Source organism: Hyperoodon ampullatus (assembly GCF_949752795.1).
Source record: "Hyperoodon ampullatus genome assembly, chromosome: 2".
Lineage (NCBI taxonomy): Eukaryota > Metazoa > Chordata > Mammalia > Artiodactyla > Ziphiidae > Hyperoodon > Hyperoodon ampullatus.
This window is the reverse complement of record NC_136915.1, coordinates 27,615,639-27,632,380: the sequence shown is the minus strand read 5'-3', so window position 1 is coordinate 27,632,380 and position 16,742 is coordinate 27,615,639. Positions and strand designations below refer to the sequence as shown.

The 16,742-nt window shown below is 42.9% G+C and overlaps 1 protein-coding gene across 1 annotated transcript in view; it reads left to right on the top strand.

Moving 5' to 3' along the window:
- CSMD2 (CUB and Sushi multiple domains 2) overlaps nucleotides 1-16,742 on the top strand; it is a gene marked incomplete at both ends in the record, with an annotated part of 669,667 nt that overhangs the window by 616,930 nt on the left and 35,995 nt on the right. The window contains 4 exon segments of the mRNA XM_079698551.1: nucleotides 589-652; nucleotides 654-834; nucleotides 6,992-7,165; nucleotides 10,475-10,663. Coding sequence (XP_079554677.1) covers nucleotides 589-652; nucleotides 654-834; nucleotides 6,992-7,165; nucleotides 10,475-10,663 — 608 coding nt within the window.

The window sequence follows — 16,742 nt, the reverse complement described above, 5'->3', positions numbered from 1 at the left end:
TTTTCAACACGACCAGACATTTTTTTATTCTTTTTCAAATTCTTTTCCCATTTAGGTTGTTACATAATATTGAGCAGAGTTCCCTGTGCTATACAGTAGGTCCTTGTTGGTTATCCATTTAGAATATAGCAGTGTGTACATATCAATCCCAAACTCCCTAACTGTCCGCCCACCCCCACCCCGTTCCCGCTGGTAACCATAAGTTCGTTCTGTCAGTCTGTAAGTCTGTTTCTGTTTTGTAAATAAGCTCATTCACAACTACGCTTTGACTGCCTTAATGAGACCACAGTGCCCTCCATGCAGTCGATGCTCTGGAAATGCTGGCTGATGAGAAAAAGAGGGGGACGATCCCAGAGGCAGGGCAGTAACAGTGATCATTTCTCACCCGCGTACAGACACAGAAACTAAAGCTCAGAGATGGGTAGCCATTTGGAATGCAACCTTGGGATTTGGGGTTGCCAAGTCTTCAACACCACTTCTATCACGTCTAGGATGCCTGAAGTCAGTCCTGGATGCTGCAGTCAGGGGGAGGTGGGAAAAACGATGGGTGGTCCTTTTCCCCACCGTCCATGTCTCCTCCTCCCCTCATTTGACCAAGTCCCACCTTATTTTCTATAAGCTCCTCTTCAATTTACTCTCCTTTCCCACATTCCACCAAAGCTGGACACTGCGGGACCCCTGAGCCCATCGTCAACGGGCAAATCAATGGGGAGAACTACAACTACCGGGGCAGCGTGGTGTACCAGTGCAATGCCGGCTTCCGCCTGATCGGCATGTCTGTGCGCATCTGCCAGCAGGATCATCACTGGTCAGGCAAGACCCCTTTCTGTGTGCGTAAGTATGGTACCCACTCTCCCTAGTCACGGGCTCAGGTGCAACATGGACTTTCTCTTGTGTTGTCTTGATTAGGTTAGCTAGAGGTTTTTGTATGTTTTGTTAATGTTTTTCAAAGACAATAATTACATCTGTTGTTTTCAGTTTTCTGCATCATTAATTATTGCTTTCACCTTTAGTATTTTCTTCCTTGCGATTAACTTCTTTGTTCATTTTCTTGCTTTTGAATTAGGAATTTAGTTCATTTATTTTCAGTCTTTTGTTTTTATTGATTATTATGGATGTAAGTGTTTAAGGCTATAAAATTTCTTCTGATCACTGCTCTAATCATATCCCACAGATTATAAAAATTAGGGTTTTATTATTTCTCAGAAATTCTGTAATTTTGATATTAATTCCCCCTTTCACCTAAAAGTTCTTTTTAATAAAAGAGTGTGTGGTTTTTATTTCCAGATGGAAGAACCTTTTTGATTTTTACATTGATATTCATTTCTAATTTATTGCACTGTATATAATATTTCTACTTCATGGAATTTCCTGAGGCTTCCTTTGTGGCCTAATATTTGATCAGTTGTTATGAATGTTCCATGTGCATTTGAGAAGAAAGCGTATTAGTGTGTTAAGTTCTATATATAATCATAAGACATGCCTTATTGATTTTGTTGTTCATGTCTTCTGTATGCTTACTTATTTTTTTGTCCACCTGACCTGTTTTGTTCTGAAATTTGTGTTTCAAAGTTTTCTTTTATTAGTGTTCTTCTATTTTTTCTTACATTTCCTATAGTTTCTGTTATGTAACAATAATTGCTTTATTTGGTACATAGATATTCATAACTATTATATCTACATTGCAAATTGTGGTTTTAGCCTTTAAAAATATCTTCATTATCGGGCTTCCCTGGTGGCACAGTGGTTGAGAGTCCGCCTGCTGATGCAGGGGACACGGGTTCGTGCCCCGGTCCGGGAGGATCCCACATGCCGTGGAGCGGCTGGGCCCATGAGCCATGGCCGCTGAGCCTGCACGTCCAGAGCCTGTGCTCCGCGACGGGAGAGGCCACAACAGTGAGAGGCCCGCATACAACAAAAAAGAAAAAAAAAAAGGGCTTCATTATCACTTTTAGTATTTTCTAGTTTGAATGGTACTGTGTCTAATACTATTAGGTTTATGGCCCCTACTCTCATCCTTTGCCCATTTGCCTGGTATACCTTTAACCACCCTTCATTTTAGAGTTTCTGAATCACTTAAATTAGATGTGTCTGTTATATACATCATAGAGTTGGGCCTTGCCTTCTGAGCCAGTTTGAAAATCTTTTTCTTTTAATAGGTTAGTCAAATTCATTCACATATATTGTTATAACTTATATGTTTTGTTTTAATTGTCATGTTTAATTATTATGTGTAAAATATAATACACATATTTATTTCTTTCTCTGTATGATGTGTTCTCTTTGCTTTTTTTGCTTTGCTTTTTTTTTTTTCATTTGATATTTAGGAAAGGTAGTTAACTTGTATGTCCCTTTCCTGTAATCAGTGCATTGACATACCCGGATCCTTTTTCAATATGTTCACATTTAAGATAGACTTTCTCTTTCTAGCAGTGACTGTAGATCAACATTCCCCTGCTCCTCTCCTCTCCTGTCCTCTCCATACAGCCTTGCTCTCTACAAAGGCTTGCGACAGAAGCATGAGAAATAATTCTGCCTGGGTTTAGTGTTTATTTTTCTACTTACACGTAACTTAAAGTTTACAGCATCGTCTGTCTTCTAGTTATGCTGCAGGCCTGGGCTTTCTACAGTTTTATTTCTTCTTCTTGTTAGTCTGCATTTTTGGGATTTAGATGGCCACTGTTTATTCTCAGTTGCCTGGAAGTAATTTGGAAAATTTTTTACTTTCTAAAGTTCCATAAAGTGAGCCTTTATATAAAGTGCAGGTTTTGTTCTTAATTTTTCTAAGGCAGGTTTTTGTTTTTAATTCTTTTTCATTTGGTTTTTCATATATGAGATGGAACAATGAAATAATGAGCCTTACTCAACAAGCAATGCGTGAAAATTAGTCTTAATAGTTTCTTAAGTGTTAGGTTTACAGAAAGGAAGACCTACCTATATTCAGTCAGCCTTCTAGATGTGTCTAAACAAAACATGTTTGGTTTAATCCAGGAAATGCAAATTCAAATGCCTTTAAGAAATTGACACAGAATATGTGTGAAAAGATTTGGATTACAAATAATAGGGAATGTTGGAGTCTGAAAAAATGGAGGATGTCTGCCGAACCTAAGATACTTAATTTTGCACCTGGTCCTTACTGAAAGGCAGTATAGTAAAGCATTTGGACACTTGGACCCTGGACCTAGATTGCCTGGGTTCAAGTTCCAGACCTACCACTACATAGCATGTGGCTTTAGGCAAGCTAGCTTATCTCACTAGGTCTCTTTCCTCATCTATGAAAGGCAGGTACCTCAGAGACTATTGTGAGGATTAATCAATACATGTGAAATGGTCAGATGCTGCTGTTGCTGTTGTGATGATAGTGTGGTGGTGGTGGTGATGCCACCGCTCTGTCACATCACAGAATCCAGGATCTCTTGTACCAAGCTCCATTCTCTCCTGGAGCACAGAGTTTTAGGAAGTATCTGGAGTAGGACGGCAAGAGTAATAGAACAAGTATTTAAAAGTGATTGCTCTGTGGCAGGTACTGTGTTAGCTGCCATCACCTATGGACTCAAAATGTATGATATCAACCAGACTCTCAGAACTTTCCAGCTGCCCATCTACATTTCCTCAGTCAACTCCCTTGTCCATTCCGCACAATTTCACAGCTAGTTCACAATTTCACCTCCTTTCTGAACACCCGTATTCTATTTGTCAGCAAATAGCAAATAGTGAAGATGTCCTGAAAGCAGAGAAGCTAGGTTGAGAGCTCAGACGAGCCACTTAGAAACTGTGCCCCTTGAACAAGTCCCCAGACTCCTCTGAAACTCTCTTTTCCTATGAAGATAACGATGGTGCCTACCTCACGGGGTTGTGAGGATTAAATGAAATAATGCATATAGACCCCGATAATTATTAGCTAATCATATAATCTCACTTTCTACTGTGCAGAGACAATAGAAGCCATCAGATAATAACCCCTTCCACTTCCTGCTTCCCTGGCTCGCCCATCTGTCCTTGTCTGCCTTCATCCTTGTCCCTTCCCTCCCATCTGGAAGGAGGCCCAAGGCTAATCCCTCCATGGGTCTCTGGACCTCCTTCCCTTCTGCCTTCCTAGTAAGCTTAGACTGTTTTCACTTCTCTCCTCTGAACTGTGGACCTTCCATTTCTATTAATTTCCCTCAGCCTGTAAGACCGAATTCAAGAAACCTTTCCTTAGTACCTACTCTGTGCCAGGTGCTGTGTTAGGTGTTGTGGGTAAAGATGAATTGAATGTGTCGTAGTCTCGGCCCTCAGGAAATCTGAGTCCAGTAGTGCATGTGCTCGAGGTCCAGTTAAGAGCCCCAGTCCAACAGAACTCCTCTTTTCCTTCCCAGTGGTGTGTTCTCCTTTTCCCTTTGCGCCTGTATTCATCAGGGCTCTCCAGAGAAACAGAGCCCTCTGGGCCATCTGATGAGTCTTGAACTCTCTCCATGGGTCTGTGACACTCCCACCTCCTGTGAGCTTGATTTACTGCTTTGCTGACCACCCCTCCGTGTCCTTTGCGGGCATTTTGGTCAATCTGCAGCTCAAAAGCTGGTGCTCCTCCCAAAGGTTATACTCCTCAGCCCTCTTCTCTCACTCTATACAAGTGGTTATTTTAGCCTTTGGGGTCATGACCCTTTGTGAGTCTGGTGAGAAAATGGATCCTCTCCCAAGTTGATCGCAAACACCCAATATTTTGCATATAATTTCAGAGGATTCACAGACCCTATGAAGCTTACCTCCATTCTCCCACCACTTCACTAACCTGGCAAAGTCCTGCTCAGCCTTGAGACCCAGCTCAGAGGGCATGCCATGCCCTCTGTGGACCTTCCTTAACCACTCCCCCCCTAACAGAGGGTAGGTGCCCCTCCTGGGCACCCGCCTGTCTCGGCACCAGCCATGGTGTTGTGAGAGCCTGCATCCCTGCCTACTCTCCTACTAGGCTGAGAAGTGAGCCCCCTGAGCTCCTTGCATATCATCAGTATGTAGCAGAGTGTCTCGCACTAAGTGTCTTACTTAGTGCGCAGTAAACATTTAATGAAGAGCAAATGTATGAATCTGTTTTTAAAGCAACCCTGTTAATGCATATTGAAATCCTTACTTTACAGATATAGGAGCTGAGGTGTAGAGTGAGTTGTCCAAAGGAAGGAAAGGGCAGAGCTGAACTATAAACCCTGGTCTGCTGGCCTCCTAGTCCATTCTCGCCCCACCGCACCGGGCAGTCTTGAACCCCTGTAGTCCATTATAACAGCACGCTTCTGCCCAGCTCTCTCTGCTAGAGTCAGGGATGCTACTGTTGGGATTTACATAAGAGAACAGGCCCAGAAAGACAGCAGATGTGGCCACAGCCAAACATGGGTCCTACTTGGCCTTGTTCCCCGACCTCCGTCCATACCATTTGGGTCTGGGGTGGGGTCCTCATAAATCCAAGTATTGGGATAAGAAAGCATTCCTCATGGCTCCTCAACCCCTCACAGCTAAAAATCCAGAACCATGGGAGAGGCCTCAAAGCCATCAAGTGGGAGTTCAACCCAAAGAGACTAGGTACCAGGCAGGTACTGAACAGAACTAGGGACGAAGGATCAGAGCAGAAGCCAGTCATCCATCCATTCATGGCTCACTCATTTGTTCGTTCACTCAGCAAATATTTATCAAGCTCTTCCTGTATGTCAGGCACTGGTACATACACGAAACATAGAGCAAGGAGCGAAACAGAGTCCCTGTCCCAGGGAGCTTCCATTCAGGTAGAGGGAGACAGGCAATGAACACATGAAGAAGTACATGCAGAGTGGAGAAAAGCAGGGCAGGGCAAGGGGGCTGGGCAGTACTGGGGAGGTTGTTTATCTGGTCGTAAGGGAAGGCTTCTCTGCTAGTGACATTGGAGGGGGCACCTGAGGCTATGAGTGCAGGAGCCAAGGGATGTTCCAGCCAAGAGGAGAGCAAGTACAAAGCCTCTGGGGCAGGAACTTGCTTGTTCAAGAAAACTCGAAGAGACCAGTGCCACTGGGTAGAGTAAACTCCACTACTGGGAGGAAGGGGGGAAAGCCTGAGCCCTACAAGCACCAGGGCACTCTTCCTTCCCTGCCCAGGGTTGAACAAATTACAAAATGAAACAGAGTCATGGGTGGAAGCCAAAATATAACTTTTATTCCTGATAAAGACTAAGTTGGAACCCATAGCTTAATGTGAGAGCCAAGTGGAATCTGCTAAATAAACCCCAGAACGGGGTGGATTCACACACAGTCAGAGGCAGTACTGCACTGGGGCGGGCATCGCTCCATTGCTGGGGAGGGCCTGTCTCTGGAGGAGTGGGGCAGAGGAGCATCGCTGCCTACAGGCCGCCGGGTCCCAAGAGGAGGAAGGCAGGGCTGAGCCTTTATTCTTCCCAAATTGCACGGATGGGCTGCTCCACGTTACCCAGGGCAGAGTAAGGAAAAGAGCACAGAGCAAGGCCAGGAATTACATGAATTGAACTCCCTTCACGTGGAAGGAGTGGGGGAAGGGTTGTGCCCCCACTAAGAGCTCTGGTTCCCACTGGTCTGTCAGAGTGACCGGTCCATCCACACAGGTGTGGTTAGTATTGACTCTGGCTCCGTCCACATTGGCCCAGGAACTAGGCTGGGTCTGCATCACATGAGGGGTAGTTACCAATGTATCTGGCGAAGAAGAGTGGAGTTGGGGAGCCAGGGGATAAGGGAGAGGAAACGAGGCGGGAGGGACAGAGAGTGACGCTGTGAGCCTAACACCCTGTGGAAGTCCAAGAATGACTTCTCTCGTGTTGTCCAAGCGGTGGACGTGCCTTCAAAGAATCGGGAATGTCCACATGCTGATTTCAGGGAAGCAGAAGTTTGCAGCAAAAGAGACTAAAGTTAGACCTAAGGCTGAAATTCACTGATGGGTATGAGAAACGCCAGGTGAGGACAGGATGGACTTTGGGGGATATGGAATAACAGGAGGGCTTACCTCTCTTCTGTTCTGATTACAGCGATTACCTGTGGACACCCAGGCAACCCAATGAACGGCCTCACCCAGGGCAACCAGTTCAACCTCAACGATGTGGTCAAGTTTGTTTGCAACCCTGGGTATGTGGCTGAGGGGGCTGTTCGGTCCCAGTGCCTGGCCAGCGGGCAGTGGAGCGACGTGCTGCCCACCTGCCGAAGTGAGTCACCCTTTTTCTCCCCTCCCCCACCCCCAGTACCTCTGCCATCTGTGGTCTGTGACCCACAAGCGGAAGCCAGTGGATTCCATTGTGGTGCTACTTTGACCAAATGGGGAAGACTTGGGACAGAAAAGAACCATAAATGGGGGCTTTCTCAACCTCTAGATACAGCCACGTCAAATTTCTTCACTGGTTATATAAAGAAAGCAAAGGACGTTCATCTTTCAAAATAGAAATGGAAAACCATCTTCTGTTTACATTTCGTAGACCCAATAATTCACCATTATCATATAGAGCCCCATTCTTGATGAAAGAAAAAAAACCACAAGGGTTCAAATGAAAAATAAAAAGCAAACAGTCTAGGGGTTGGGATGAAGAGGGAGGGAAGAAAAGAAACCACGGACTCAAGAGGCAGACTCTGAGTAGAGGATATTCCAGCCCCATTCGATCTATTTAGGAAATAGCTTCTAAAGCTTTTAAAGGCTGCTCACAGCAATGAAGGGCAATGGAGCTGTCTGCCTCCACCCAAGAGTGGCCTGGCAGGCTAGCTGACGTTTGAATGGAGAGTCAGACAGAGTGAACAGTGAGCAAGGCCAGCGCTGGTCTAGAGGTTGATCAAGTCTTCACAGCTGTAAGGTGTGAGGGCTGAGACTCCCTTGGATGACGGCTCCTCCTCGCAGTGTTTGGGGGTGCACGGCGATTGGCTGAGCAGTGTGTCACAAGTCATTTGTAACTGATATTAAAGAACCAAATTTTTCAAATGATGTTTTAAAATCATTAAAGATACATTCACAGCTAACCTTAAAATAACATTCCTCTCAACATTTCAAGGTGCCATTTTGAGCGAGACAAGGTTCTAGAGAACACAGGGGAAATTGTTGTGACCTTGAGTTGACCTTCCTTCCATCACCTATCCAGGCAGGAAGAAGCTGAGAACTGATGCTTTGGGGTGTTGTTATCCCACGCCCCCTTCTCCTGTCTCCCCAACACAAGGTCCTGCCTGTAACTTCAGCTCCCCCCGTCCCAGCCCCTTCCCGGGGTGCTGTACTCAAGAGCCAATCTTAGAAACAGACGGCTGGGGTAAAATCCTTAGAAATCATGGCCTCTGGTCCTTCTCCCCACCAGCCTATTCTCTACTCTGACAGAGTGACCTGCCTAAAATGCAAATCTGATCAAGTCACTCCATGTTTAAAACACCTCCCGAGACCTCCCACTGCCCTTAAGATAATAATAGTCTCCTCTGCTGGTTTACGGGGCCCACAGACCTGGCCCAGCCTCCTGTCCAGCCCACTCTTCTCCACTTCGTCCACCCCCAGCCTCAGCTCTGCATTGGGTCCCAGACACACTGACCCTCTTCCGGAGTCCTCACACAGTGCCCTGTGCCCATAAACCCCCCCCCCCCAGGGCACCAGACAGAGTTTCCTCCAGTGCATTCTTCTCTGTCCCCTCCCACCCTCTCTTTGTCTGGGTGATTTCTACCCAGTCATCAAGAGCCAGCTTAAATGTTGCTCCTTCTGGGAAGCCTTTCCTGCTCCACCCCCTGCACTGGGCTAGATGCTCTGCTTTGTGCTTCCAGAACATTCTCTGCTGTCCCTATCAGAGCACTTATCAAACAGGATAATTGTTCATTTGTCCCTTTCTCTCTAGACCAGTAGTTCTCAACTGGGGATGATTTTACCTGCTCCACTTTCCCAATAGGGGACAGATGTCAGAAGACATTTTTGGTTGTCACAACTGGAGGGTTTCTATTGGCATCTAGTGGACAGAGGCCAGGGATGCTGTTAAACATCCTACAATGCACAGGACTGCCCCCACAATAAATAATTATCAGCCCAAAATATCCTTCGTACCAAGGTAGAGAAACCCTACTCCAGACTAAATTCTGTCATATCCTTACTGCCCAGCACAATGCTTGGCACTCAATATATCACGATAAACAACATGAATGAATAAAGGCTACTTACCTGTTTTATGACTCCAACCTCTCTGAGCCTCAGAGAGGCTCATCAGAAGTTAAAACTGCTCACACCTGAAAAGCTTATCAAAGATTTTAAGTACTGGCCCTGCCCCCCCTTATGATGCATATGGGGTTCAGGTAAAATAATGGATGTGAAAGTGTTTTGAAAGCAAAAGTACAGATCATCGGGCTTCCCTGGTGGCACAGTGGTTAAGAGTCTGCCTGCCAATGCAGGAGACACGGGTTCGAGCCCTGATCCGGGAGGATCCCACATGCCGCAGAGCGGCGGGACCCGTGCACCACAACTACTGAGCCTGCGCTCTAGAGCCCGCGAGCCACAACTACTGAAGCCCGCGCGCCTGGAGCCCGTGCTCCGCAGCAAGAGAAGCCACTGCAACGAGAAGCCTGCGCACCGCAACGAAGAGTAGCCCCCACTCGCCGCAACTAGAGAAAGCCCGCGCGCAGCAATGAAGACCCAATGCAGCCAAAAATAAATAAATTAAATAAATGTATTTTTTTAAGTACACATCATGGGTTATGAATAATATGGTTATTACTCTCAAATCTCACTCGATTTTGAGTTAAGTTGCTTTGGAAACACTTCAGGATTTAAAAGTCAAATTTATCCCCCGGGATTAATCTCCCCCTGAAATACTCGTAAAAGTGGTTAAAACAGTTTCCAGAAGAGCCCACCCCCCCTTCCACAGCTTTGCTGAGGGAGACATTGTATCAGGGATCTGCTCACAGAGAGGAGGCATCCCTGCCCTCAAGGGATTCGTGTATTCAAACAAATCACAATCGAGCAATCCAGGCTTGTACCTGGAGCGCTGAGGAGGGAGAGGTTAACCAGTCTGGGAGGAGGTGGGAAGGCTTCTGCAGGGAGGTGATGTCTAGCTGGACATGGAAGAATGAATCCCTTAACCAGGTGATCAAGGTGAGGGGAGAAGTACAGCAGCCTCGACAAGCTCACCTTCCCAGGCAGGATCTCCTTTGTGTAGCCTGTCTTGGTCCGGAAATTTTGCTGTACTGGAAATACGTGCCTGTTTGGAATTCTGAATTCTCATTTAAAAGCGTAGGAGGGCTTCCCTGGTGGCGCAGTGGTTGAGAGTCCGCCTGCCGATGCAGGGGACACGGGTTCGTGCCCCGGTCTGGGAAGATCCCACATGCCGCGGAGCGGCTGGGCCCGTGAGCCATGGCCACTGAGCCTGCGCGTCCAGAGCCTGTGCTCCGCAACGGGAGAGGCCACAACAGTGAGAGGCCCGCGTACCGCCAAAAAAATAAATAAATAAATAAAAGCGTAAGATAATCCTCACGTCCAGGTCTCTACATCTAATCATCCCGTTCCATTGCAGTCATCAACTGTACAGATCCTGGGCACCAAGAAAACAGCGTTCGTCAAATCCATGCCAGTGGCCCACACAGGTTCAGCTACGGCACCACTGTGTCTTACCAGTGCAACCACGGCTTCTACCTCCTGGGCACCCCGGTGCTCAGCTGCCAGGGAGATGGCACATGGGACCGTCCCCGCCCCCAGTGTCTCTGTAAGTTGATGTTATCTACTCACAATGATCACCCGTGCCTTCTGACAGGATGGTCCATATCAAAAACAGCCCTTCTCTCTGTGTGTGTGTGTGTGTGTGTGTGTGTGTTCACGATGACAGTCACTCTGGCTGCTCTATGGATGTCAGAGAGCATCTTGGGCCCTGTTGGGTTGATTGCCACACCAATTCTCACTCTTCCTTTGTTCCTGGCTACAGGCTTATCCTCTTGCCTCTCTAGTGCTGCCACCAACCTCTTCAGCCTCCAGGGTTCCCTTCCTTCAGGGGTCCTGGCTGCCTAGCGGGACACTGTCTCCCATTTTACCCCCTCCTTGCTTTTCCAGAAAGACAACACATGAACCCCTTGCTCTTGAAAGACTGAAGCAGAAATGCCACCGACCCTGGAGGCAGACCGACCTGGATTTGAATTCTGGCTCTGCCACTAAACATGCTGTGTGGTTTGAAAGAAGTCCATTAACCTCTCAGATCCTCCATTTCTTCATCTGTAACAATGATGCTAATGCCTCTTCCATAGGGTTATTAGAGGATTAAATGGGAACATCCATTAAAAGTGCCTAGTACAATATGTCTGGTATATAGTAGCTACTCAATAAACAATAACTGCTTTAACTGTAATTAGGAAGAAATATGGGGACACCATGTGGGGAAGAAAAGGATGGGGGAGGCACTCAGAATCCTGACATCTGGTTGCTAGCCTCACACATCCTGAAGAGAAAATCAGTTCCCTGGGCTCCTGATCTTTTCTCTTGTTGCTAATGATGAACCCTGTGGGTTACTCTCTCCCCCCTCTTCCCAGTAGTAGAGGTGAAGATGCAGTCCCGAGGGACTGATGGGCATTGAGCTGGTGCCATTCAGTAGTCTTCTTATCTGTGGTGGGTCATACATATTTTGTAGGCCCCCCAGTCTGGATGACTCCATCTCATTATGCCCTTGTGCCTCTAGGTATGATAGGAGTCTGGTACAGCTACTCACCTGCCCATATTTCGCTTGCTTGAGGACCCCAACCTGGCCATCCAGCCCCATTTACGACTGACAAATCATCTGGGGTTGGAAATGGACAGCCACCTGAGTACAGTGGTGACAGCTGAGATTCAGAGTGCATGGTGGTTTCAAATTGCTGTATCTTCTGGTAAAATGAGGATTTATCATAATAAAGTGACCCTATCTATGTTAATTTTTTGCCCCAAACTTACTTTATCTGATGTTAATATTGATATTGATATAATTAATATATCATTACATCAATATTATCTATAATCATTTCCTTAGGAGGATTTAATCCACTTCCATTTTTCTTCCTTTTTTTGTAGAGAAATATAATTCACATACCAGAAAATTCACTTTTAAAGTATATAATTTGGTGATTTTAATATATTCACAAAATTGTGCAACCATCTCCACTATCTAATTCCAGAGCGTTTCATCACCCCAGGAGGACACCCTTTAGCAGTCACTTCCCATTGCCCACCACCACTCTATTCCCCAGTAACCATACTTTCCATCTGTGAATTTGCCTATTCTGGACATTTCATATAAATGAAATTATGTGTGTGGCCTTTTGTGTCTGACTTCTTCCACTTAGCATAAGGTTTTCAAAGTTCATCCATGTTGTAGCATGTATCATTTACTTCATTCCTTTTTATGGCCAAATATTATTCCATTGTATGGATATACCACATTTTGTTCATCCATTCATCAGTTGATGGACATCTGGGTTGTTGCCACTTTTTGGATATTATGAGCAATGCTGCTGTGAACACTTATGTACAAGTTTTTGTGTGACCATATGTTGTCAGTTCTCTTGAATATATACCTAGGATGAAATTGCTGGGTCATATGGTAACTCTGTGTTTAATTTTTTAAGGTTCACTGTTTTCTAAAGTGGCTGCACCATTTTACATTCCCATGGGCACTGGTGAAGGTTCCAGGTTCTCCATATCCTCATGTACACTTGTTATTGTCCATCTTTTTTATTACAGCCATTCTAGCAGGTGTGAAGTGGTATCTCATTGTGGTTTTGATTTGCATGTCCCTAATGACTAATGATGTTGAACATCTTTTTATGTGCTTATTGGCCATTTGCATCTCTTCTTTAGAGAAATGTCTATTCAAGTTCTTTGCCCATTTTTTAATTGGGTTGTTTGTCTTAATATCATTTGTTTTAACTGTTCTTTATATATTCTGAATACTACACCTCTATCAGACATATAATTTGTAATCTTTTCTCCCAAAGATAATTCTGGATGATGTCCTTTGATGCATGAAAGTATTGAATTTTAATGAAGTCTGAGTTATCTATTTTCTCTTCTGTTGCTTGTGCTTTTGAAGGAATATTTAAGAAACCAGCACCTAATCCAATGTCATATCATAATCATGTCATCTGTGAAAAAACATAATTTTACTTCTTTCTTTCCAACCTGATGCCTTTTATTTCTTTTTCTTACATAATTGCCCAGCTAGAAACTTCAGTACAATGTTGAATAGAAGTGGCAAAACAGACATTCTTGTCTTCTTTCTAGTCTTTGGAGTAAAGTCTTCAGTCTTTCACCATTAAGTATGATGTTAGCTGTGGGATTTTTGCAAATTCCCTTTATCAGATTGAGGAAGTTCTCTTCTACTCCTAGTTTGTTGAACATTTTTACCACGAAAGGGTATTGGATTTTTTTCAAATGATTTTTCTGCGTCTATTGAGATGATCATGTGGGGCTTTTTTTTCCTCATTCTATTAATATGGTGTATTACATTGATTGATTTTCATATGTTGAACAACTCTTGTGTTCTTGGAACAAATCATTCTTGGTCATGGTAAAATTCATTTTAATATGCTACTGGATTTGGTTTGCTAGTATTTTGTTGAGGATTTTTGCAACTGCATTCATAAGGAATATTGGTCTGTAGTTTTCTTTCCTTATGATATCTTTTGCTTTGGTATCAGGACAGTGCTGACCTCATAGAATGAGTTGGCAATTGTCCCCCTTCTTCTATTTTTAGGAATAGTTTGAGAAAGACTGGTATTATTTCTTCTTTAAATTTTTGGTAGAATTCATCTGGTCCTGGGCTTTACTTTGTTAAAATTTTTTGATTATTGATTGTTTCTACTTATTTGTTATAATTCTCTTCAGATATTTCATTTCTTCTTGAGTCATTTTTGGTAGCTTGTGTGTTTCTAGTAATTTTTCCATTTCATCTAGGTTATCTAATTTATTGGTATACAACTGTTCATGTTCATAGTATTCTATAATCCTTTTTACTTCTGTAAACTCAGTTGGTAGTAAGGTCTCCACTTTCATTCCTGATTTTAGAGTTTGAATCCTCTCTCTCCCCCCGTATCTATCTCTCTCTCCCTCCCTCTCTCTCTGGCTCTCTCTCTCTCTCATCAGACTAGAACATTTGTCAATTTTCTGACCTTTTCAAAGGACCAAGTTTTGATTTTGTTTATTTTCTCTATTGTTTTTCTATTTCATTTATCTCTACTCTAACCTTTTTTATTTCTTTTCTTCCATTTGCTTTCCTCTTCTTTTTCCTAGTTTATTGGAGGGGAAGTTTAGGTTGTTGGTTTGAGACCTTTCCTCTTTTTAATGTAGGCAATTACAGTTATAAATTTCCCTCTGAGCACTGCTTTCACTGTATCTCATAAGTTTTGGTATGCTATGTTTTCATTTTTGTTAACCTCAAGTATTTTCTAATCACTCCCCTGATTTCTTCTTTGACCTACTGATTATTTAGGAGAGTGTTGTTTAATTTCCATATATTTGTGGATTTTCCAAATTTCCTTCTGTTATTGGTTTCTAGTTTCATTGCATTTTGGTTGGAGAACATACTTTGTATGATTTCAGTCTTTTAAAAATTACGGAGATTTATTTTTTTTAGCTAGATAATTATTGAATGTTTTACCATTCAATAATCATCTTTTTAGTTAAGTTGAGGTGTAACTCTTCATTGAGTTCCTATTTCCAATTATTTATTTTGCATTTGAGAAATGAATGCAATATTTGTTTTTCAAATTTGCTTAATTATTTCCATAGTGTATTGTTCCTATGTAAACATGTTCTTTTCTATATTTAACATATTAAATATACTTATTATGTATTCTATATCTGATACTTCCAATATCAGTGTCTTTTCAAGTCTAGTTCTGCTACTGTCATTTCTCCTGCTTCTCACTCTTGGTGACTTGTTTCTCATTGTTTTATTATGTTTACATTATGATCTTTTGTTTAACTGACCTTAATCTGTGGGAATCAGGAACCAAGCTCTCAGTCTGGTAGAAGCCAATGCCTTAAAAACAGGCTAGGCATTTTCTCTCTCAAAAACTAACTAAATAAATAAATAAGTGGCTAATGCTCAACAATTGCTGATATTTTTTACTACAGAAAGCCAGTGGTCACTTCTTTTTCTCATTGGGATTTACATGGTGCCAAACTCTACTTATAGTAATTACTGACACCACCACATTATGTTTTTATTAGAGACACAGAAACCAAAGGACCGACCAGTTCTTTTTGGAGTAGATTTTCCCAAAGCAGACCCCATTCAAAGACAGCAACGTTTCTTACTTCCTCTAAATATGAACTTCAGCAAGATTCCCATTAAAGGGATATACTAGCATCAGAATCCAATTAGCCTATTCACTTGTTGAAGGGGGAAAACATAGAAGTTTTCCCTGAGATTTGGTGAGACTATTTCAAAAACACCAGCCCTGAGGAACTTCCACTGGCTGTAAGGCTCTAGATCCCAGGTGACTCCCAGTAAAATAATTTTCACTGATGTTTCATGGTTATCGTGACATTATTTTAGTGGACTAATTGCATTTCTACTCCTAGAAGATCCAATTACCTGTGAATAGGATTGTGACAAATTGTAGATGACTATACATATCCCCTAGTCAACAATGTCAATCAGCTGTTCCTTCCAGGTGAAGGCAAACTGCTTTAATTAGTGTGGACATGCAGGGACCAAGGAAAATGCATGATCCATATCTATGTTATATGCCGTTTCCCTGCTAAAGTGCTTTAAAAAACAGTGGAAGCTCTGGAGGTGGCTGGCCATTAGTCCAACTCTCATACTTATGGTTTAGGAACCAGGGTGGGGGGCCTTTTCATTTTGCCATTGGACTCAGCATAGTCCACACCCAATCATGAATTGCTGATTTATATTATTGTTTTTTGCTTAATTACAATTTTATACTTTCTCAATCCCCTGTTATATGTGTATCCTGTGTAATGCAAGAAAATCTGCTACTATTAGGAGTGCTAAATACCTATCTTGCTGATTTTTATGCACACATTTAAGCTTAATGCATAGTTAGCAGCTAGAGAGCCACTGCAGAAACTGGAATGATCCAAAGAGATCCCATTTGGACATGGGCATGAACATTAAAAACGTTAATCTTTTATATCGACAAATTGAGAAATGCAGCAACAGCTATTCACCTTGTCTTTGTTCTTCGCCTTCTAGATTTTTATGCAAATATGCAATGAATGCAAGTTGTTTCTCTTTATTGTTATCATATGTCCTTTTCTTGTTTCTCCTTATCCATGGCAGGCAAATTGTATTGTCATTAATTTTTCTTTTGTCACAAGCATCATTATTGTTGACTTTTTCCTCCTTTAAAAGAACAAACCACAGGAAGGGAATAAAACAATAGAGTACACTGTAGTTGCTAATTTTACAGACACCCAAGTAGCCTAGATCAAGCCAGTAATGAAAAAATAATTTCTTGCATTGCACATACATTTTTAGAGATTATTAGATATTACCATAATTGAACACTATCCTCAAATTCCCCAAAGAAACATTTTAAAGCCAAATAAGAAAATCAGAAAAAAACAACCAGCTGCTGTCACAGAAATCATTATGGGTAACCAACATAAATGTGTACATTTGTACACTAATAGCCATGAACAGAAATGTTCTTAACAGCATTATTCATGAGTCCAAAACCAGAAACAACCCAAACATCCATCAATAGGAAATGGATGATAAATGTGCTATATTCCCACAGTGGTGTGACAGTCAACCTATTCATACCTTTATGTAGCATAGTCCTACATTGTACCAG